The sequence below is a fragment of the Acyrthosiphon pisum genome, chromosome X (assembly GCF_005508785.2).
Source record: "Acyrthosiphon pisum isolate AL4f chromosome X, pea_aphid_22Mar2018_4r6ur, whole genome shotgun sequence".
Lineage (NCBI taxonomy): Eukaryota > Metazoa > Arthropoda > Insecta > Hemiptera > Aphididae > Acyrthosiphon > Acyrthosiphon pisum.
Genome location: NC_042493.1, coordinates 44,052,090 through 44,075,881, shown reverse-complemented (window position 1 = coordinate 44,075,881; position 23,792 = coordinate 44,052,090). Strand labels below are relative to the sequence as shown.

The following is a 23,792-nucleotide window of genomic DNA, read 5'->3' as shown; positions in this document are numbered from 1 at the left end:
AACGAAATTTTCGTCGAGTGCTGCTGACAAGAATTATGGGTTAGCCGAGCCATTGCTTTATGTAATAGATGATGAAGAACTAATAAAAAAAAAAGATATATTTCTCGAAAAATTATATAAAGTAGACAAAGACCAACTAGAATATTTGACGAGAGTACCCAACCACAGTCAAAAATGGTTTAGTGAGCGAAATAAGAGACTTACAGCTTAAAAATTTGGCGATGTATGCAGAATGAGAATAAACACAAGCTGCAAGGTCAAAGTTCATAACATGTTATACAAGTCATCGATAACAAGTAAAGAAATGACACACGGCGTTGAAAATGAATCTTTGGCGAGAACACGGTTTCAGGACTTGACAAGAATGACCGTAAAATTATGTGGGCTTTTTACGGACAATGAATACCCATATCTAGCTGCAAGTCCAGGTAAAATACATTATTTTATATTACATTGTATTAAAATTTATATACCCAGAGAATTCTGTGGCCAAGTAGACATAGGTATTCCTTTTATAAGGAACTATTATTTTAAATACAATTTTGAACATTTTTAGACGGATTAATTGATGACAACGCGATTGTTGAAATTAAATGTCCGTATACGGCGAGAGACACAAATAATGCAAAAGAAACAATTGAAAGTAATCTTGTAAGTAATAAATGTTATGAAAATAATTATATTTTAAATACATTTTTATTTTTATTAGTTATAAATTATAACATATTTTTTACATATTTGTTACACCTGCAGTTGCAATACTGTATTATAAATAAAGACGGAACCATTAAATTTAAAAAAGAGCATCCGTACTTATATCAAATAATTGGTCAGTTACGGATAATCGGGAGGAATATTTGTTTTTTTGTCGTTCATACAAACAACTGGACACATATAGAAAAAATTATTTATGATTGTCAATTTTGGGAAACTAAAATGGTTAATAAACTTAAAACATAAGAATTATATAAGATGGTTTAAAGTGTTAATTTTCTATCGATTGACACCTATTATATTGATGTGTGTTTTTTAGGTTTTATTTGGAATGTATTTTGCCAGAAATAGTTGACCCATTGTACGGAAGGCGGTTACAAATAGCAGATATACGAGAACCACTCCATATAAAAGCTCAGGGAGAAAAAAATAAATCAAAACGTTATTCGTTAAAAATAAATAATTAATTAAACCTATAAGTTACCTGAATACCTAAAAATGTTAAATTATATTATTATATTATATTATGAAACATAAATTTCGAATAATAACCCTCTACAACTACTACACATTATAATATTATTTATTAATTATAAAATATATTTTTGGATGCACGCGTGAATCCTATCTTTGCAATTCGTAAATCGTAGGTATAAAAGGATTATGACATTAAATAAGATAAATACCAGGTAGAAAGTCCTCTTAATGTATTGGCTTTATTTGCATGTCACCGGTCAATACAATAATCATGCCAGATAAGCTTATCGATGAACTGAGCATCCAAAAAAATAGAAAACAGGATTTTGTATTATAACTATTTTTTTTTGTTTATCGTATTAAACACGGGATTGTCGTTAGTATGAATTTATAATAAATGCTATTAGGTACTATACAATTTGTGTTAATTCTTATTTCACCTTGATCCACACTAAACTCAACAAGTTAGAGGATTTTAACATTGTATATTATATTCGTATTTATTGAGTGTACCTATTATTATATATTTCATCCCCCCCCCCCCCTATAAAAATTCCTAAATACGCCACTGATATAAAAAGTTTATGTGGTAACAGGAACACGTCATACAAAATTATAACGTAAAATATACGGAAATACGGAATACATATTATTTATTTATTTAGGTAATATTAGTTTAGGTTGTTGTTATAAATTAAATAAGTATTAATTACTATATTATATACCTTTTTTTAAGCCCCGTTCACACGATCAAATAACTTGTCAAATATTTGATGTATGTCAAACTTCAAATATTTTAGAAATGGTTCTAAAATATTTGGAGTTTGACAAACGTAAAATATTTGACAAATTATTTGATCGTGTGAACGGGGCTTTATTAAGTAATAGTATCTAATAATGCAATAAATACAAATTGCATAGATACCTACGCGCGGATATTATTTAACATTACGACGGCATTAAAACGCATATGAATTGTACGCGATCTGCCATAGACGGAGGTTCAGTCAATAGACAATAATAAACATCGCTCTCGAATAAGCAAAATCGTCTGCCAGCCGCCGCCTAAAAGTACCTAGTGGGCGTGGTTAAAACGTCGCGTGCTTGCGGATCGCGAAAACACTTAACAGCGCGTTCTCTCGGCCGTTCTATAAATTTCACTTATGTGTAGCGTCCTCTTAATGCAGTCGATGTCTTTATCAGATGTAATACCCTCATTCGACAGTCATCCGTGCAAAGAACGCTATTTATACATTATTCGCCTAATGTTTGTAACCAAAATTTTTCATACATGTGTGCAAAGTAATGAACAGTCTAATTAAATTAATATCATCAACAACTAAACAACATTCCAAGTTAAGAATTTTAAATAATTAATTATCTGTAAAAAATATAGTTTCTGTATCAAAATAAATACAATGCAATGCATTATATATGAATATTATGATATCATTGAAGATTATCATAATTAATAGATTGATATTAAATCAATAGTATTAAACTTGAATTTGTTGTATTTATTAATGGAACTAAATAATGTCATAATGATATATTATAATTTTATATTATTCAACAATATATTATAATGTAGGCACATTATTATATATTAGGTATAGAACATTTGATACAAACAAAAAATTAAATATTATATTGATGTTTGATAAATTAAAGTAAAATTTTATTTAAACCAATTTCTTCAGTATCAACCTAATAAATTAAAAGGTGGTCCGTGGACAAGTGGGTAGGTACCGCTCTGTTGATGGTATTTGTTGAGACTCGAGCATCTCATTGTAATTTATGTTATATTTGAATTCAATGATAAATCATTGTATACGAAAAACATTTCTGAGTGGAGGACGTTGCAGTTGTGTCAGCCTAGCATACTTGTGTAAATAATCTATGGAGATTCTGAATACATACCTATTCGAATACTCGATGAAATATTCAAATTTTTTTTTATAATATTGCTAATATTTATCAGTTTTGGATGAATCATATTTCATTCAAAGATAACAACTATTGTTTATGACTTACAATGTGCCAAATTTTTAATAGAAACATTTGTTTTTTAACAAATATAAATTATTTTTCGAGTTCAAAAAAATTATTCAGAATAAGTATTCCAATAGATTTTTCAAAAAGTATTTAAAATAGTATTCGAACAAAAAAAAGAATTTGAATAAGTACATTTATTAGAATACGTTACAAGACTGGTATACATTAAACAATAGTGCCTATACAAAACACAGGATGTAACAAGAAGACACGAAAATGAAATAAGTGATTTGTTCTAGTCAATATTTTTTTTTTAACAAAACATTTTATATATCTACTACCTTTAAGCAGAGCTTGTGTTGGTAGTAAAGTGTTAAAGTGATGTTGTTTATATTATTTAAAAGCTAATTTGAAAATCTGATTTTTAGAAAAATGTTGATTGTAAAAACATTTATTTAAATCGTAGTTGATTTTTTAAAATTTTTGGAAATCTCATTAATTTAAGTTAAGTCAACTTAATCCAATCGCAAAAACATTTTAAATTCAAAAAGTAAAACTTTTAAAAATATTTTATGAGAATTTTAAATTTTTAATTAGGTAGGTAGGTACTTTTTAAAATCTAAATATTTTTTTAAAAAGTTATTACTTTTCAAATTAATGAGTCTTACAACAAAAAATGTTGATATGTTTAAAAACCATAAAAATAAACTACTTGACTTAGATAAATGTTTTTACATTCAACATTTTTCTAAAAACCAGATTTGCAAATTCCACTGTATTAAAATTTTCAAAAAAAATTATTTTGAAGTATAAAAAATTATTAAAAATAACAATGAAAAAAATTACATATGGTGTACACTTTAGTAAAAATTCTATGTTTAAACGCTTATAAAAAATATTGAGAATATATAGTTTACCTTCTCTCTTCTTGTTCGTTCAAAAAACTTAATGCATCATCATTGTATTTTGATTTTTTTTTGCAGCTGAACCAGTTCCCATTTTCATTTTTTTTAAAGTTTTTTTGTATGAGTCCCTAATAGTTCTCCAGCGTGTCTTGCAATCATTCGTTAAAAATATATATTATTTTGTTTACAGATTTTTGGCTACATGAGAAAGTTACAGGTCCTTAGCGTTTCAATTTAGAATTTCGCATAGTTGGATAAGGATAATAATACGAGAAGTCCTAACAGCAATTTGTGCAAAATTGAAAATTATAGCAATTCCACAACCAACTGAAAATATTTTAAGCAATGTTTCCGCAGAGTTTTATAAAACATGGAATTTTCCGAACTGCTGCGGTGCGATAGATGGAAAACATATTCGTATTGTTTGTCCCGCTGACTCTGGCTCAATGTACTTTAATTACAAATCTTTTTTTTCCATTGTACTATTGGCGTTAGTTGATGCAAATTATAAGTTTTTATTCGTGGACATAGGGTCCTACGGAAAAGAATGCGACGCTGGTATCTTTCCTAAATCAAATTTGGGAAAATTAATTTTATCCGGGGAATTTCCATTTCCAGAGCTTAAGTGTTTACCACATACAGATAATATAGTTTTACCTCATGTTTTCGTAGGGGACGAAGCATTTAAATTAACAAATACTATGATGAGACCGTATCCTCGAGAACAGTCAAATACACATGTAACAAAAGCAATTTTTAACTACCGACTAAGTTGAGCTCGAAGAACTACTGAAAACACTTTTGGAATTCTGTGTCAGTCGTTCAGAGTATTTTTCACTCCAATCAATATTCTACCGGAAACAATTGATAATTTGGTGATTACGGCTTGTATTATTCATAACTTATTACGAGATGAGCGAACAGATTATTCGACTAATTATTCTACTGAAAATGATGGAAATATGGAACTTCCGAAAAACATCATGCCTTTTAATACCATAGGAGGAAATTCGTCACATGAAGCTTTTCGTATACGTGAATCATTCAAAAATTATTTTAATAGTGGACCTGGATCAGTTAGTTGGCAGGAAAAACAAGTTACCAGGACAAGTTAAGAACATTTCATGTACAATTTGTAAAAAAATTTAATAATTTAAAAATGTACCTAATAATAAACTTAAATATTCAGTAGGTACTCAACATTATTTTATTTCTAACTACTAATGTCTAATTGTTTTGTTGTTTTTTTTTACCACTTTTTCCGATGCTAAATGAAATTTCTTTCCAAACATTTTCCTTTATATTATTGTCTCTATAGTTCTTGTCACTTAACTTGTATAACACAGGGTGATCACGAATAAGTGCTATTAAGTGTTCATCATTTTCTGGAGTGAATAATTTTGATTCCATGATGAATAAAAACTATATAATATAACAAATATATGAGAAAGTGTAATTGACAATAATATTTTAAGTATATAATATGTATTAATTAATCATAAATATAAAATAATATTAAATATGTATATTATATTTAATTATCTCCGTCTTACACACGCATGACATGTGAAAATTAGACTCATACAACAGCATAATTAGTGAATAGCATGTAAAATTGTAAAATATAAATTACTTAGCTAATATTATAAAATATTAAACTAATTAAATATAGAGACTTACATAGGTAATTGAATATCGGAATTGGATTAGAGACGACGTAACCTCTTCGTTTGACTTCACAAATCACAATGTCTTGTATTCACATATTTTATTTTATTTTGTAATAGTGTATATTATTTTGTGTTCACTAGTTAGTTTATTATTTATAAACGTAAAATCGTTTATTTTTAAAATTATTTGAAACCATTGCTTGAACAATTGGTACACCATTGCATATTTGACTATAATTATACTATAAATATAATTATACTTATTATATATTATATTTCATATCGGAATAAAATGTATTAATAGACTTGTTTAAGAGTTCAATAATACCATTTTTGTTTCGAGTGGCCATTGATTTATAATTGATTTACCCTTACGCAGATAATATTAAAATCAAGAGTTACCGAGCTACCTGATGATATTTTCGCATTATGTTAAACAAAAATAGTTGGACGGTTGAACAAGTTTCTGAATTTTTAAACTGTTATATTATTAACTTATATCACGGTTTAAGATAGTATGGTTGCAGTACGGTGTATTACTTACGGCAAGACGTTTATGTAGCACAAATGTTCTTACGAAATCAGCTGATTTTACCTAAAATTCTGCAGCGCCATCTATCAGTTCATTTATAAAACCTTATAATTTTATCATAGGTTTTATACTATCTATATTTGAATATTTTATATAAATATATTATTTTATAATTATTTGATATTCAAAAGATGCCGCCAAAAAGAAAATAATTTCCATAATTCATAATTCATAATATCAATGTAGGTACTTATCATAGGCACAAATAGGGGGAGGGGGCTTTAGGGGCTAAGCCCCCAAAAATGTCCATAGCCCTCCCAAACATTTCCTACATTTTGCTTTAAGCTTATTCAATATTATCAAAATAAGGTCCTATTAGCCCCTCCAAATCTCAAACGCTATTTGCGCCTATGGACTACTTATAGATAGTCGTGGTATTAACTGAGCTATAAATACTGATATGTTGTTTTAATGATTTGTGTACTCTTATGTATTACTGACATTATTTTGAAATTTTGTTAACATGTATATCTGTTGTGTACATGCACCTCATGATGCATCCAAAACTACATTTAGTGTTCCCAAAAATGAGGGAGAAAAAGAAAAATGGGAAAAAGCTCTGGGAATGGTTTTAAAAAAGAGCCATCGTGTCTGCGCTAAACATTTTGAAACTTATGATATTAAAAGTACTTGGGAGTCTGGTGAAGGATTAAATAAATACACGGTAAATTTAATATAAAAATGGTAAGTTTACCTACTATAAAATTAATATTTATTTCTTAGATATGTTTGAAAATTCCGAGATTAGTAGAAGGGGCTGTACCGAAGTTAATGTTAAATTGTGAAAGAAAAGTTTCAAATGATCAAAATAAAAATGTAGAGGTTTGAAAATTAATAATAAAATTGATATAATTTTGATTATTAACTTTAACAATACTTATTAAATTAATATTAAATAGACTTTTGAATCTGAGAATAAATTGTTTCCATTTCAACCGGATCCAACACAACTCTTGAGTGATTCTCAGATAAAACCTAAATGCAAATCACCTATTTTTATCCAAACATCCCCAAATAAAAAGAGAAAGGTAAGTTATAATAAAAACACAAAATCAGTATTTCTGTTATAAGTTACCTTTTTATACTTACCAGGTTGATTTTGAAATTGAACAAAATTCAACATACAATTATTTGTTAATAAACCAGAATAATTTCAAATTACCTAATCATTGGTTTATGGATAAATGCATTGCATCAGATAACGATATGTACATAACTTTTCATAAATTAAATAGTTTTAGTTTGGATTATGTAGAGTATGTTGAAAGGAGAATCATTATAACTAAAGGTATAATACTAATATTTAATATAATTTATGATAGTTATAACTTATAAGTGTTTATTTAATTTATTACTAACTAGACGATGAAATAATAATACATATAAATGGTAAAAAAATTGAACCATCTGAAATTGGCTTACAGAGTAATATTAAATACATCAATTGTATTGAACAAGTAGAAATACTTTTAAAAATTATTGATGAAATTAAATTATGTAGTTCAGCTGTTTCTTTAACAAAGTTAACTGACAGTAAGAGTTTATTTGGTCCTCAGTGTATTGAATTCAATGGCCAGTTGCGACATAGAAAATGCAACATTGTACTAAACGCTTATGATGAGTAAATTGAACATTTGAAATAATTCTCGATAAATTAAAATCAATTTATTTTTGTCAAAATTATTTATGATGATTTTTATTCTAGTACTGTATGCATATGGTGTAAAAGGTTGGTATATTCCATGAGGAAGAAACAAACTAGGATTGGTAAAGGACAAAATACAAGAATTTGTTTAACTCCTAAGAAACAAAGATTGGTAAAAAGACTTACAAAATCTAAAACTGTTGTACAAAAGAAATTATACCGAGCAAATAACAAAATTATGAATTTAAAAAAGTCAATTAAATAAAATTAAAATTAAAATGATGAATATTGATAATTGCAACCTTGATAAACTGTTGGAACGTTCCGGAATTACTAAAGGCCAATCAGAACTGGTTAAAGAAATATTTTCTGCAGCCAAAGTGAAGAATTCAAAAAATAGGAGATATAATGAAAATTGGGTAATATTATGTTTATTATTTCAAATTAGGTAAGTAAAAATTAATTAGCTTCCATACTTATTGATTTTTGTTTTATAATTTATATTATTATTAATATTTAAAATATAGGTCACCTAGTGGTTATAATTATTTAAGAGAACAAAATATTTTACCTCTTCCATGTGTCACAACTTTACGTAAATATTTATTGGCTGTTAAAATTGGTTGTGGATTTGACAGTGATTTTTTTAAACTCCTTAAAAAAAAGTTTGAATGTAAAACCGATTATCAAAGGAAAGTAATTCTGGTGTTTGATGAAATTTTCCTTAGGGAAAGTATAAATGTTAACACCAGATCATTATCTTACTCGGGTCTTGCAGATTTTGGCGAAGGTTTTGAAACAAGGACACCAGAGAAAGCTAACCATGCACTTGTATTGATGATACAAGGTTTGGCTGATAGTTTTCATCAGCCAATTGCTGTTTTTGCATCAAAAGGACCCGTAAAAGGTATTACAAATATAAATTTAAATTATATAATATTTACAATATATATTTTTTTTTTTTTCATAGGAATTGATTTAGCAAAAATTATTGTAAAATTAATATTATTGCTAGAAAATGCTGGTGTTAGAGTAGAAGGAATTACAAGTGATGGTGCAACGACTAACCGTTCTATGTGGAGTATTTTAGGCATATCTGGAAAAATGGATAATATGAAAAATTATTTTGATAATCCTTATGATGGAAACCGTAAGGTATTTGTTTTTTCGGATGCTCCTCATTTATTGAAGACTATTAGGAATAGGTTAATCACAAAAAAATCCTTACAGGTAAAAATATATACCTAAGTATATAAATAATAAATTAATCTATACTTTTTACTCTTTACTTTTGAATTAAATATGTTTTAGATTCATCCCTCTAAGTCTCCAATTAAGTGGAATATTTATGAAAATGTTTTTCTTCAAGATTCAAAGTCACTAACTAAAGTATGTCCAAAATTAACTAAAAATCACTTTGACCTAAACAATTTATCTAAAATGAAGGTGAAATATGCCACACAAGTAAGACTTTAAAAATCTTTAGTTTAAAACTTTTTGGACAACAATTAAATTGTAATAATATATGTATTTCCTTAGGTGTTTAGTAATTCTATGGTTACTGGGATAGAATTTTTTAAGAGAAAACTAGTTAGTGACTTTGAAAACTGTGAAGAAACCATTAAGTTCACTTCAATAATGAATGACCTCTTTGATGCTTTGAATAGAAGATTTCCTGGGGAAGGAATAAAAAAAAATAGCAAATATATAGAGGTTTTAATATATGTGTTGCATGAGCATGCGTTTTTGTGTTATGTTAGAATACATGTTATAGAAATTTGTGTTCTGAAAGAAAAACTATTGGAAAGTACTTTTTTTTATTTATTAAAAACTTAAATAACTATCATAACTGAACAGGTTGATTTATGTTTTGAAGGTTTTAGAGAATACATTAATTTGGTTGAATGACTGGGAAACAAATGTATTGAACAAATTAATAACAGAGGACAACTTTTTAACAAAAAATACTGCAGAAGGTCTTAGAGTAACAATTAAATCTACTTTAGATTTAATTAATTTATTGCATACTTGTGGTTTTGATTATGTTCTAACTTCAAAATTTAACCAGGATTGTGTTGAAGTAAATTTATCAAAAATTTGTACATCATTAATCTTATTGTAATTGATGATATTTTTTGCAGAAATTTTTTGGTATCATAAGACAGATTTCAGGACCAAATGACCATCCGTCAACTCCAACTTTTTTGCAACTCTATAGAATGTTATCAGCTTATTCAGTAATCAAACCACCCAAGTCAGGAAATTGTACCATCTTGGAAGGTAATTGGTATTTATACTTCTGATGGTTAATAGTTAATTGAAATGTGTTCTTAGACAATGTCCCAATGATTTCTCTAAATGATTTAAAAAATTTTATTAACGACCAAAATGAAAGTTCAGAACGACAAACAAAAATTAATAAACTTAAAGAAAAAATGGATTCAATAGTCGAGCAAGGTCACTGGGACTTTGATGATATCTTTAAGGATCATAATTATGCAAGTTCAAATTCTACAATTTTTGATTGTATAGTTTACTTTTTATCAGGGTAAATTAAAAATAATAGTAATGATTATTTTACTATTGAAGATAATGATGTTTTAAATTTGTTAATAGATATATAACAAAGCGGTTAGTGAAAAAAATCAAATGTGAGCTTTGTTTAACCTGTTTAAAATCTGAATATGGTCAAGGATCTCATCCAGATGCTGATTTGGTTAACATGAAAACCAGAGGCTTTTTGTCCCACCCAAATCATCATCTATACACAATAAAAAAAATGTTTGAAACGTCAATTGAAAAACATGCTGACTCACTCAATGTTTTTGAAGACACTTATGAAGATTTATTAGCTAATGATAATGTTATACTCAAATGGGAATGTTCAGTTCACAAAAGTGAAATATTAACAGAAATATACACAATGTATATTGTAATGAGAATGAGGCAGTATTCTTATATGAAAAATATTGAATCAAAGCAAATAAATAAAGCAAAAAAAAAGTTATCTAAATTAGTACCCACATAGTTGTTTTATATTTTAAATTACTTAATAAAGAGTTTCTTTTAAGAACATTTTGTTTTTTGTATAATTAATATTGAAATTTATTAGTGAATAACAAAAAATAAGTAATAATTAATAATTATTAACTAATAACACAGTAACAACCACGGCTTTAGAGTTTAGATTATCTTAGGTAATATCATAGAACAATGGTAATATTGTAATACCTAATTACTAATAACTCTCATTTTTAAAAATATATTAAAAAATATATTAATATTGTTACCTATGGGCTATGTTTTTAACATGATATAATTATTTGCCATTTGGTTAATATATAAATCCACCGGGAGCGCTCTATGATCTTAGGTATTTGGTAAGAACATTCACAACACACTTTTTCTCGTTTCGTTACGCAACCTTCCTATCTTAAACCGTGACTTATATACACGGCTGACTGATAAACGTAGAGCCTAAACTATGATAGCTAGATACTTGAAATTTTCATGGTACCCTAGTATCACCAAGTATGTAGATACAGGATTTTTTTAAACTTTTTCTGGCTGGGATCCTTAACTGTTCTCCTTGTCTATGTATCATTATTTCTAGACACAAACACCTAATATATATATACATAAATAATGATCAACCATGGACTGTAGGGATCAAAAACTTTTTTGAAATCTTCACCCTTATTTTTTTTAATGTGCTCTTGTAATTTTCTTTTTTCATCCAGTGCGTGTCACGCAAATTTTGCCTTGCAGGCTACCGGGACGTGATTCACGCGCGTGAATCATCAATCCCGTGCGTCAAAATTCACGCGCGTGAATTGTTAGAAAACACTATTATTGTTTTTCATACTTCATATTTTGTGCGGTCACGCATACGCGCATCGCGCACCACGCATTCACGGACGCGTGATTGTAGGAAACCAAGGCTTAAACCATTATATTCGATTTTAATAACGTTTAACTTTTCCTGAAGCGCATGCAACATGTTTTCTTGACTCGCTGACATTCTAAAGTTTGTTTGTTATAAGTACATTATATTTACATATTACTATATCGTATGTTTTCCGTAATTATAGGAAACGATTGTTCTCGTATTATAAATTCAGTGTTGGGACTATATAAGTACTTTGTTATATATAGATAAAGATGAAGATAATATAATGAAAAATTATCTATATAAAGATTAAAGATAAATACATTTTTATCAAGATAAAAAAAAGATGTTTTTTTTTTAATAGGTACCTACTATAAAGTCTAACTTTTGAGAGTACAGATTAGATACTACATAGGACCTCAATATTATAAAAACACCTTCTATCTATATGTTTAAATTAATGTTAGCAGTGAGTTGGTATGAATGAATTTATTTTTTAAGGCAATCTATTTATATTAATATTTTTCTTTGAAAGTCTGTATACGAATAACTTCGATGCCATTTAGCGGAATTTGACGAACGTTGATCATATTGATGCAATCATAGGCTATCACAAACTTTATTTATCTTACCTACAGGCTACAAGGCTACAAAGTTTATCAAATACCTGCCTATAACTAGATCAATTGGTATAACTGTTGAATTTTTAGAGACATAATAGGTAGGTAACGCATTCGTGTATGAATTACACTATTTATATAGGTTATATACGAGTACCTATATCAGTATATTATTCATCAATTCGCACACGGGAGGATAGGCAGTTGACCATTCCGTGACAATTACTTTTATGTGTACATGGTTATACGTCCTTAATCCCTATGATATAGATATTAGGTGAACAATAGAAGTTAAGTATGCTACACTAAAGTATTAGTTACCTATAACTTATACCTTACTACCATCCCATAGAAGTCTTAGGATATATTCTGTACCTCCAACGGAAGTCCTGTTCACTTACTAATTAATAACAGTTCATTTACTAATACAAGGCTCCTGATATATTGTTACAATAGCAGTTGAAAAATATTAAAAATACGTAGGCACAATTTTTTTTTATAGGTATTTAAAGATCAAATTTTGACAAAATTTATCAAATTTAAAATTGAATAATTATTTTGTAGTTAAAAATTCATAAAATGTTCAGCTTTTATATCTAAGGCTTGAAACTTTAAAACAAGATTCCACGTAAATAGTTAATTCTGTTACCAAAAAATCTAAAAAATACATTCACACAGTTTATTTTTATAGTCATTTTAAGTTCAAATTTGTACGAAATTACATATTGAAAAAAATAGAATAACTATTTTAGTTGTTTTGTTGTGATTGTAGGTATAATATTATTCGTGGGTACTTGAAACTTCTAAAGTATACTATTATAGTATTATACATCTATGATAGTATCACGGTTTGTTGTTGATGTATAACGCATTATAAGTACCTAATGGATATTGTGATATTCCTTTGTATATTATAGTGGATATTATAGGTCAATTTTTTTTTAATACCATAGATATAAGTGTATAGGTAATATGTCCTAGACTGACATACCGTCTCCGCTTAGAATCGTTTTCCTATACTTTTATTGCTATGATATAATATCATTGACTTCAAATTTAATACCATCCATTATACAGTGACCCACTTATAACCTACTGTACAGCATAACGACATCCACTTACCCAGCTTTTTTCAAATTTTATTGTACCCACCGTATTGTTTTATGGATTTGGTAAAGCTTTTTTTCTGAACATTTTGACAGTAAAACGATCAATTTTGGTTCACTAGATTATTCACTATGGTCCTCTAAGTTTTAGTATCATATGCATTAATACTTTTAACTGATATACCTAAATTGTTGGCAAACATAGTTCATTATTTATAGTAATTTTTCGTGATATAAATTGAGAACAATTTTATACCCACCTACTTGCATAATTTTTTTTTAAGACTTAGTTAAAAAAAATATATTTTTGAGGATAAATATGGGCCCCCAAAATCAATGGACCCCGGGACCATGCTCCCGTTGCCCCCCCCCCCTTAATCCGGGGTTTTATAGGTATTTTGTATAGGTATTTGAGTTTTAAGAAACATTAAGAATTCGTAAAAATTTTTCTTCAGTTACAATAGCAGTTGAAAAATATTAAAAATACACAGGCACAATTTTTTTTTGTTATCATTTAAAGATCAAATTTTGACAACATTTATCAAATTTTAATTTGAATACCTAATTATTTTGTTGTTAAAAATGTATAAAATGTTCAACTTTTGTATCTAACAATTGAAAATTTAAAACAAGATTCAACCTATAAGTAATTCATTCTGTTACCAAAAAATCTAAAAAATATATTTACACAGTTTATTTTGTAGTCATTTTAAGTTCAAATTTGGACGAAATTACATATTCAAAAACCTAGAATAACTATTTTAGTTATTTTGTTGTGATTGTATAATATTATTCTTGGGTATACTTGAAACTTCTAAAGTATACTGTTATATAATATCTATGATAGCATCACGGTTTGTTGTTAATGTATCATGTATAACGCGTTATAAGTAGGTACCTAATAGATATTGTGATATGATTAATTTGGAATTTATTATAGGTACCTATCATATCCAATTTTTTTTTAATACCATAGACTATTATAATTATTATAATATTATGTCTTATACCTATACTGACATACCGTCTCCTCTCAGAGTCGTTTTCTTATACAATGATATTATATCATTAAATATTATTCTTATGTTGGACATAAAGGAAAAAACAAATTGTCATCTCTCAGTTCTTGTAAAATTATTTTTGGTAAGAACCGCGTATACTTACCATTCATTATAAAAGAGGTATTTTAAATTTTAAATCTATTTAATTCCTATAGAAGCAATTCATCCATGATCAAAATTTGAAAAAGTACCGGATATAGACATCGCATTGTCAATTAGAAAGTAGATGGCGCAAGAAAGCAATCGTTTAAAAAAGAAATATACAAATATACCCAGTAATACACTTTAATTTCTTTTAAAAGAAAGAAAATATTGTAATCATTTATTTTTTGGTTTTATTTATACAATTATATTGTTTTAGAACATACTTTTTATTTGAGCATAATATAGTCGTCAATATTATAATAGCTTATAAGTTTTTTATATTGTTTTAATTGAAAAGTAATTTATATATATATTATATTATATGTGTGCATATTATTAAAATATATATTATGATCATCTATAAATTATGTTTATGTTTTAAAATGTATTTTTTGTTTGAATTATTTATATAAACAAATTTAACTAATAAAAGACGAGTAAAAAGTATTAACAATGTAGTATATTGTATGTTCATGTATTTTGAATTTGAAACATGCATTACTCTTTCTATAACAATAATATGTTTCTATTAATATAAGTAAAGTAGTATAATTGTATGCATATGTTATAAAGTATAGTATACTAACTATTAACATGTAAGACAGGTTCTAACCCAATATAATTATCAGATGACAAATCATATAGCCACATTCATTTTATAAAAAAGCACCTATGCAACATTATTAAAAAACATTTAAAAAATATTCAAAGGCAATATTTTCATGTTTTTAGTGAATGTTGTAAAAATATGTTTAACACATTTAATTGCTATGTGGGTATGGTATTAAAAAAAAATTAACCTATAACAGGTACCTATTATAATAAATTCCAATTTAATCTATCATAAATCGTTTACACGGTATGGGTTGTACCGTAATTAAATACCTTTGAAATTTCAAGTGCCTACCTTGAAAACTCATGTAGCTATAAAACAAATCAGTAATTTATTCACATAATCGAATCAGTAAAATCACGCGCCGCCGTCTAGGAAAACTGCTGATTTGCTCTAATACCCGCAATACTTAACCAAAAGTTATGAAGTTTTTTACACGGTATGGGTTGTACCGCAATTAACTTTTTATAAATTATATTTTTTCAAAAATATATAAATTACAAAATAAATATTTCAACAATTTACCTAATAGTATTAGGTATTAGGCTAATACCCATAGGTTAAATAGTAAATAATCTCAAGTAAAATGATTTAGTTGGGAATTAATATTTAAAATTTTTATTTTTTGATGTTGGACATACATACAAAAAATAAGAGCCCTGGAGATTATAATACAAAATATTTTCCTCTGGAACTTTGATGTTTAATCTTTAATGTCATATAAAACAACTATTTTTTTTTATTATTATTAAATAAGTATTAAATTGATGATAATTATTTAATATACATATCAATAGATACTAAAATTATTAAAATTTTATTTAAACATGGATTTTTTTCTTATTTAATTTATACTAATTAAAAATTATGTTATTTTAGAATAGTGCATTTCAAAATGACACCAGTACAGCTAGTAGTAGCCATACCTTACCAGAATCTAGTGAGCCACAAAATGTATCAACTAAAAGTGTGATTGAAAATGTAGATGTCGACTGTCCTGCTTCTAAAGTATGTTTTTTGGTTTTCTGTGTAATAGTTTAACTAATAATTTTTTAATAAATGTAAAATTATGTTTAATTTGTAGGATTGCATTGAACAGGAAACCAATATGAATAACTATTTGAAAACTCATGGAATTTTAAGTTCTGAAGTTAACGACCCTTCAAATAAATTACCTTCTAATCGCTTAGAATTTAAGGAAATTATTAACCGTGGACCATGTCGTTCTGTATTGAAACTATATCCTAGAACATTACAAAGTAACAGTCTGAGATCCTTTCAAAAATCTTGGTATGATAAATTTAGTTGGCTTGAATATAGTACAGTCACTGACGTAGCATATTGTTTCCCGTGCAGATGTTTTGCTGGAAATGAAAAAATAAGGGTCAAATAGATACAGCATTTACAGTGAAAGGATTTAAAGGCTGGCATAGAGGGATTCAATGTTTACAAACTCATCAAACATCGTTAGCACATTTCAATAGTGTAACAGCTCTAAACAATTTTCTTTCTGCCAAGTCTATAGACGAAGTTATTAACGTAAGTGTCACACAGCAATTAAGTAAACTAGAAAATAAGCGTTTAAATAATAGAAAAATTATGTGGCGCCTTGTAGAAGTAACTGTGTGCCTTGCCAAATGTGGTAAACCATTTCGAGTACATAATGAGTCTGGTCATAGTTTTCAAAAAGGACTCTTCAAAGAATTTGTTGACTTGTTGTCCAGATATGATATGGTGTTACAAAATCATTTTGAAAATGGCCCGAAAAATGCATCATATTATACAAGTATCAGAATTCAAAATGATATAATTTATTTAATTCATATTGTACTAATGCAAGAGCTGAAACATAATATACAACATATACCAATTGCCATTATTGCTGATGAGACTAGTGACGTAGGTCACCACGAACAACTATCTATTGTCATACGTTATTTTAGCACCGCTCTTAATCGACCAATTGAAACATACTATTGTTAAAAATAGTTTTTCTCCCATAATTTTAAAACATTTATTTAAATGTATCAAAAAAAATTAAAGTTTCAGAATTATGGTTCATTGTTGGCACCGTTGTGCTCCTATAATTCAATGAAGGACAAATGTTCATTTTTTCGATTTCCATCGGACAAAAAGGAACTTGGTACTTTTGAAAGTGTTATTAGGTAAGTATTAAATAAAGTAATGTAACAATACAATAAGCATATTAAATACCTAATAGTTAAATAGTTAATACACCTACAAATTATTTCATACAGTTCCTAAATGTATTACATAACAATTTAATCATAAATAGTTTAGATAGTATTGATATTAGATTTAACTATAAATTAATGATGGATTTTAACTTGGTATGTGTACTTCAAAACTTGTAACAGTACAATTTATTTAAGGAGAGCTGATTTTACACCGACCGCTAATAGTCATTTCAAGGATAAATTGAAAGAAAATGGCTCATCCATTTTTGCCTGGAATAAAAAAAATATTATGGGTTTTAGGTTTCTAGAAAAAATTAAAAGGTAGTTTTGTATAGGATAGCATTAGTTTCCACTATACCTCTCAAACATGTTACCCAACCATTAATAGGTCAGGTAATTATAAATTTCATGAACACATACACAATGTTCTATTTATTATGATTTAAGAGGACGTTGCGCCCACATGTTTTGTCTTCATCTTACATACGCATGAGATGGCAAATTTTTATTCTCTTGATTCAATAGGGATATTGTCAGTATATATATTAGAGTGACCTATCATCAAACTTTTATATTAAATAACTATTATATTATATTACTATTAATACTTAACATACCCACAACTCACTTAAAAATTAAAATATCGTAAAAAACCAACGAGAGAATACAGATAATTGTTACCTTAAAGTTTGATAATAGGTCAATTTACTTTTATATCAAAACTGACAATACCCTATTGAAACTAGCAAACAAAAATTTGGTATGTCATTCGTAATATTTTTGAGTAATGAAATGAACAATGACAATGATGGTAACTGTGATGGTGATGCAGATTTATCAAATACCCATCATAATAATGTACTGGCTGACGCTGAAATATATTTCTTGAATCGAAAAATTGAAAGTTTAGAATTAGAAAACCAGTTGTTAAAACATCAGAAATTCGGCTATCACTCTATCTGTGAAAATGAGGATATTTTTACTTTTTAAACTGGTATTTCTAAAGAGATGTTTGACATGGTTCACTTATGTGGAGTTGTAGAATTTGAGTACTATAATGGTTGGATTTTCAATTAAAGATCAAATTTTTATAACTTTTCTTAAATTAAGATTACATTTGGTCAACAAAGATTTAGCTATTAGATTCAATACAGGTGAATTGACCATGAAATTGCTTACGACGGTTGTTCATTCACAACTACTGTATGCGGCACCGATCTGGTATGACGCACTACAGCACGAGGTCAATCGCAACAAACTATTTTCCCCGCAGAGAAAGATGGCGTTGAGGGTTGCAAGTGCCTACTGCACGGTGTCGTACGCGGCTATAATGGTGGTAGCAGGCATAATACCCATCCATCTACTCGCAGCTGAAAGATTAGAGATCGAGCAGGCAAGGATAGATGGCAGAGATCTAGCTGAGGCTAAAAGGGAAGCGATGAATAATTGGCAGGCTGAATGGGACCGGAATGGTACTGGGAGTTGGACACGCAGGCTAATACCTCGAATCGATGTGTGGAAGAACAGGAGATGGGGTCAACTTAGCTACCACATCACTCAGTTTTTGACGGAGCATGGATGCTTCAACGAGTATCTACTGCGATTCAAGAAGAGGGAGAACGCGGTGTGTATGTACTGCGATCACTCGAACATACATTTATCGGATGTGACAGATGGTGGCAGGAAAGACGTATCCTGGAAGTGGAATTGGGAAGCGAACTGACCCCAGAAATGATGGTGGAGTGCATGCTACAGTCGAAGAAAAAATGGGATCGAGTCGTCAAGTTCATTATAGCTGTCATGACAAGGAAGGAGGTGGATGAGAGGGCTGTGCAGTCAGCAGTAGCAGCAGCTATACATTAGTTAATTTAATAGTATTGTGGCTCGAAGAGCAAAATTACAGGGGTAGAGCCCTGTTATGTATGTAATTAGTAACGTAATATTGTAAGGGACCGTGAGTGGGGGATTTGCCCACCACATCCCAATATAAGTTGTATGTTTGTTTTAATAAACGATGGTCGACAGGGGCAAGGAATGTGTCGCGAAAGCAAACAGTGCGCCCCTGTCGATCGGTGCCCAAACAAAAAAAAAAAAAAAAAGGTGAATTGACCATTTGTAATATTATTTTCACATCTATAATAATGTTTTTAATAAACATCTGTCAACTTTTGTTTAATGTAGTATGTATGGTATAATATTTAATGAAATTAATACAGTAGATTCTCGTTATGTCGAATCTCAAGGGGAACAGAAAAAAGTTCGAGATATCGAGTTTTATTAAAAAATAAAAAAACTAATATAAATGTATGTTGTATAATGTATATGAATAATAAATAATACAAATGACTAAAATAGACTAAAATTTGTATTATTAAAATACTGAAATGACTGAATATCACAATCGCTATACTGCACTGCCTGCACAATGTATGCAATGTACTGCACAATTCCTATGTTAACCGTAACAAAAATATTATTTGTGAACTCGAGATAACGAAAAACGATTAATTTTATATCGAGTTATCGAGAACAATACACTATTAAGTTTCAAGGGGAATTCAAAGTAGTTCGAGATAACGAAAAATTCGAGATAGCGACGTTCGACATATTAAGAATCTACTGTATTATTATATTATTTTAGCAACCGAGGTACATATTGTTTATGATAAAAATCTAATAAAATATCAATATTGTTCTTCCAGTAATCATTTGCTTTGATTTGGATAGCAACCATACTTTTAGTTGTCCATACAATTAGAATACAATCAACAAATTTAGTCATAAATATTTGTCCTTGTAATTGTGTGAAGTATTCATGATCAGTATTTAATTCATATATCTTCTCATTGGAATTTAATCTTAAAATATAATCTGTGTGCTCTATTAAACATTGTTCTAGGACTTGGTTACGGAGTTAAGGACATTTTATTTCAATGCAGTTTTGTTTGCCATTTATTACAGCCAATCCATCAGGACTAGCTCTTAGGAGACCTGATGTGTGAAGCCATATACCCGTGGGCTGAACATGAATATTTAATTTTTTCTCAAATTCTTTTAGAGCTATCTTCTCATGATTTTTGCCCCACTGTACGGACCTATAAGATTCTAGGTTATAACTTCCTATGAGAGTTTTGAAAAGAGATGGCGGATACTTGTTTCTTTTAACACTCTTTGCAGTGATCCTGTACTGTCTGTAAAAAGACCACTTGATATTTTCTGACTGTCCTATTTTTTTGAAATCAAGATTGAAATAGTTGTTTAAAAATTGTTTTTTATCCACCGTTTTTCTAAATTCTTTATAAAAAAGTACCGATTCCAAAGGTGGTAAGCTCAAAACATTTTGAAGAGAATTACTTGGTTCTGGAGTAAGTAACAAAGTAAATCCTACTACATGATTGCTGGACTTAAGTTTTTCAAAACAAATTTGCTTAATATCACTGTTGATTTTCTTAATATCAGAGTTGCTTTATCAGGATAAAGTTCATCTATTGTAGAAACCCTATCATCGTCAGTAGATTTTTGTTTGCGCCAGGCACATTCTTTATCGGTTACAGATATATTTTTATGAGCATCCAATAAGAAGGATGTCATGTGACTGCATTTAGTTTGTCTGACAGCACAAGTACACTTAGCAAAGTCAATAATGTCATTATTAAGGTGGATCTAAAAATTTAAAAATACATTGAATCAATCTTAATTTAAAAGATTTTTTTAATTATTTGTATAAATTACCTCAACCTGATTCATTTTTTTTCATGCTAGAATGAACATGACCTGTTAAAACGCCCGGAACAAAATTACAGGTATTAATTATTATTATCATTGCCACTCTCAAAATGATTCTCCTCTTTTACCCTTTTAACGTTTACAGATTTTAATTTGAGTAATCCATTTGCGTCTTATTAATGCTTAAATATTCGTTAAATTTATTACTACTGGGCAATTTAACGAACCCAACAGTCAAAACGAAATTTTATCTCAATTTAACAATACCCATAATGATCATAAATGATAATAACAAGATAGATCATAGATAAACAATACTATTAGAAAAAAAAAGTATCTTATCATCGAGTGATAAGTCCACCATGGGAGTCCACCAGAACACCGAGTGTCAGTGAACAACTATCCAGCAACAGCGTGGCTGTATCAGCTATAAAGTATAATAATAATTTTACAATTTGCAATTTTCCGGTATATGGTCTTATCACCATCACGTATTACCTTTAGTACTTAGTAGATAAACGATATTAGATCATATACAATGGATGGAGTCATAGCATATTACGCGTATAAAAATGAGTTGAAGCCAACATAACTATATGAATTATAGGACCTGTGAAATCTGCGTTTACGCGTCTGTTTATCTAACAGCACGTCTGCAGCCAAACATTAATGATGAGAGACCACGCGCATGTGCATATCACTGAGGTCCTACAGTTATGTTGGCTTCACAAATTATTCGTATGACTCTATCCATTGTATAATATGCATTTGTTTCTTCATTTTTACTTAATCCATCATCAATATCAGTAGGAAAGTTATTAGAATCTAGATTAAGAATTTAAGTTCAAAGCATAATATAAGATTATTATTAAATAATACTAGTATTAGATTAAAAAACATTAAAATATATTTAATTAATGTAGATAATTTACCAATTAACATATGAGAATCTAAATCTAATAATATTGTAGTAGTACAATGTTCATGATCCAATTCTTTGGAAGGTGAAATGTGATTTGGTGTAGTTGGTTTGATGCCCTTAAATTCTTTGTCCAACCAAGCTCTTACTTTTCTAGATGAATCTTGTTCATCATATTTTATTTTATTCAAATTGTATTCTAAAACTACAATATGGTAGGTAATAAAAGTTATAATTTGCAGTAAATTGCCAGTAATTATAAAATAATGATAATAGTTTAAGTAACAATTCATATCTTGTACATTTGAAGTTTTCTTTTTTGCACATTCCAGTAATCTATATGTCCTGCTGTTTATCATTGTACTAATTATTGAACAGTCAATTATTAACTAACATCTAAATCTTAAATGAAATGAGTCAAACTGTAGTTCTCGTTGGTTTAAAAAATTGAAAACAACAGTTCCTACTTAACTGATAAACCAAAGTATACAACAAATTTTGTCGTCTAGGTTATTTGATAATAAATAATAATAATACAATAAATTATTAACTATTATTATTAAAGTATGGGAAAACCAGTTTCCCGTCGAACAAAGAAATAAACTCCGTTGGTAAATTTTAGATCTTCATATTTTATTTTATAGGTTTAATGATAAAACTCATTATACCATTAGTGACTTTTATGTTTTGATTCTTGGAATTTTACCATTAGTAATTTTTCAATATTTTAAAATAAGTCTAAAAATAGAAAATCTACCTTGGTACCTCTCTTCATAAATTGAAGAAAATGTAATTCTACACTAGATGGCGCAATAATTAGAAAAATTATAAAATTGCCGTTAATGAGTTTTCGCACCAAGCCGACGATATGATCTAAGTGAACGATAATAAATTCCGGTAAACTGTTTCTGAAAACATGTAGTTATTGGTTAATCGTACGATTAATGATAATATACAGGTTGCATATCGCCCTATAATAAACGTCTTTCAGATTAATTTACAAAGTGACTATATGAAATAGCTGTTAATAATTAACTACTGGCGCTTGATGTCAACATTTAGAACTAATTTTATACCTATTTATCATTGATTGTAATACTGGCGCTTACTTACACTGGCCACTAGTTAACTATTGGTAGTCAATTCGTATTTCACCTTATCAGTAGTCGATGTGCACGATTAAAGATATACTGGTTGCCGAACGGGACCATGATAAGAAGACCGTCAAATGTTCTTATCAAAAGTACTGTGTCTTTTGTCGCTATCTAGTGTATATTTCCGATTTTCTTGTAGATACTCAAGATATTATAATTATAGTTTATAATGTAATACCTATAATAATAATTACTAATTATTAATACTCCGGAGTCCGGACCATAATTAAAAAGTTATATGTTATGATTAGGGCCCGGATTTTTATGCAAATGCATATTCTTCTACATTTGGCGTAAAATACTTCTGATTAAATATCTTGATGTGTCGTAAAACGTAGATTCTACTGTTAATTTTTTTTTTTTT

General features: G+C 28.4%; 1 protein-coding gene across 1 annotated transcript; it reads left to right on the top strand.

The window, feature by feature from the left end:
• The first annotated feature begins 6,617 nt into the window (after positions 1–6,617).
• On the top strand, positions 6,618–7,570 carry LOC115033303. The gene is made up of 2 exons (XM_029485618.1): positions 6,618–7,017; positions 7,077–7,570. The coding sequence occupies exons 1-2, from the start codon at positions 6,817–6,819 to the stop codon at positions 7,179–7,181; spliced, it is 306 nt and encodes a 101-aa protein (XP_029341478.1). The 5' UTR covers positions 6,618–6,816; the 3' UTR covers positions 7,182–7,570.
• The last annotated feature ends 16,222 nt before the right edge of the window (positions 7,571–23,792 follow it).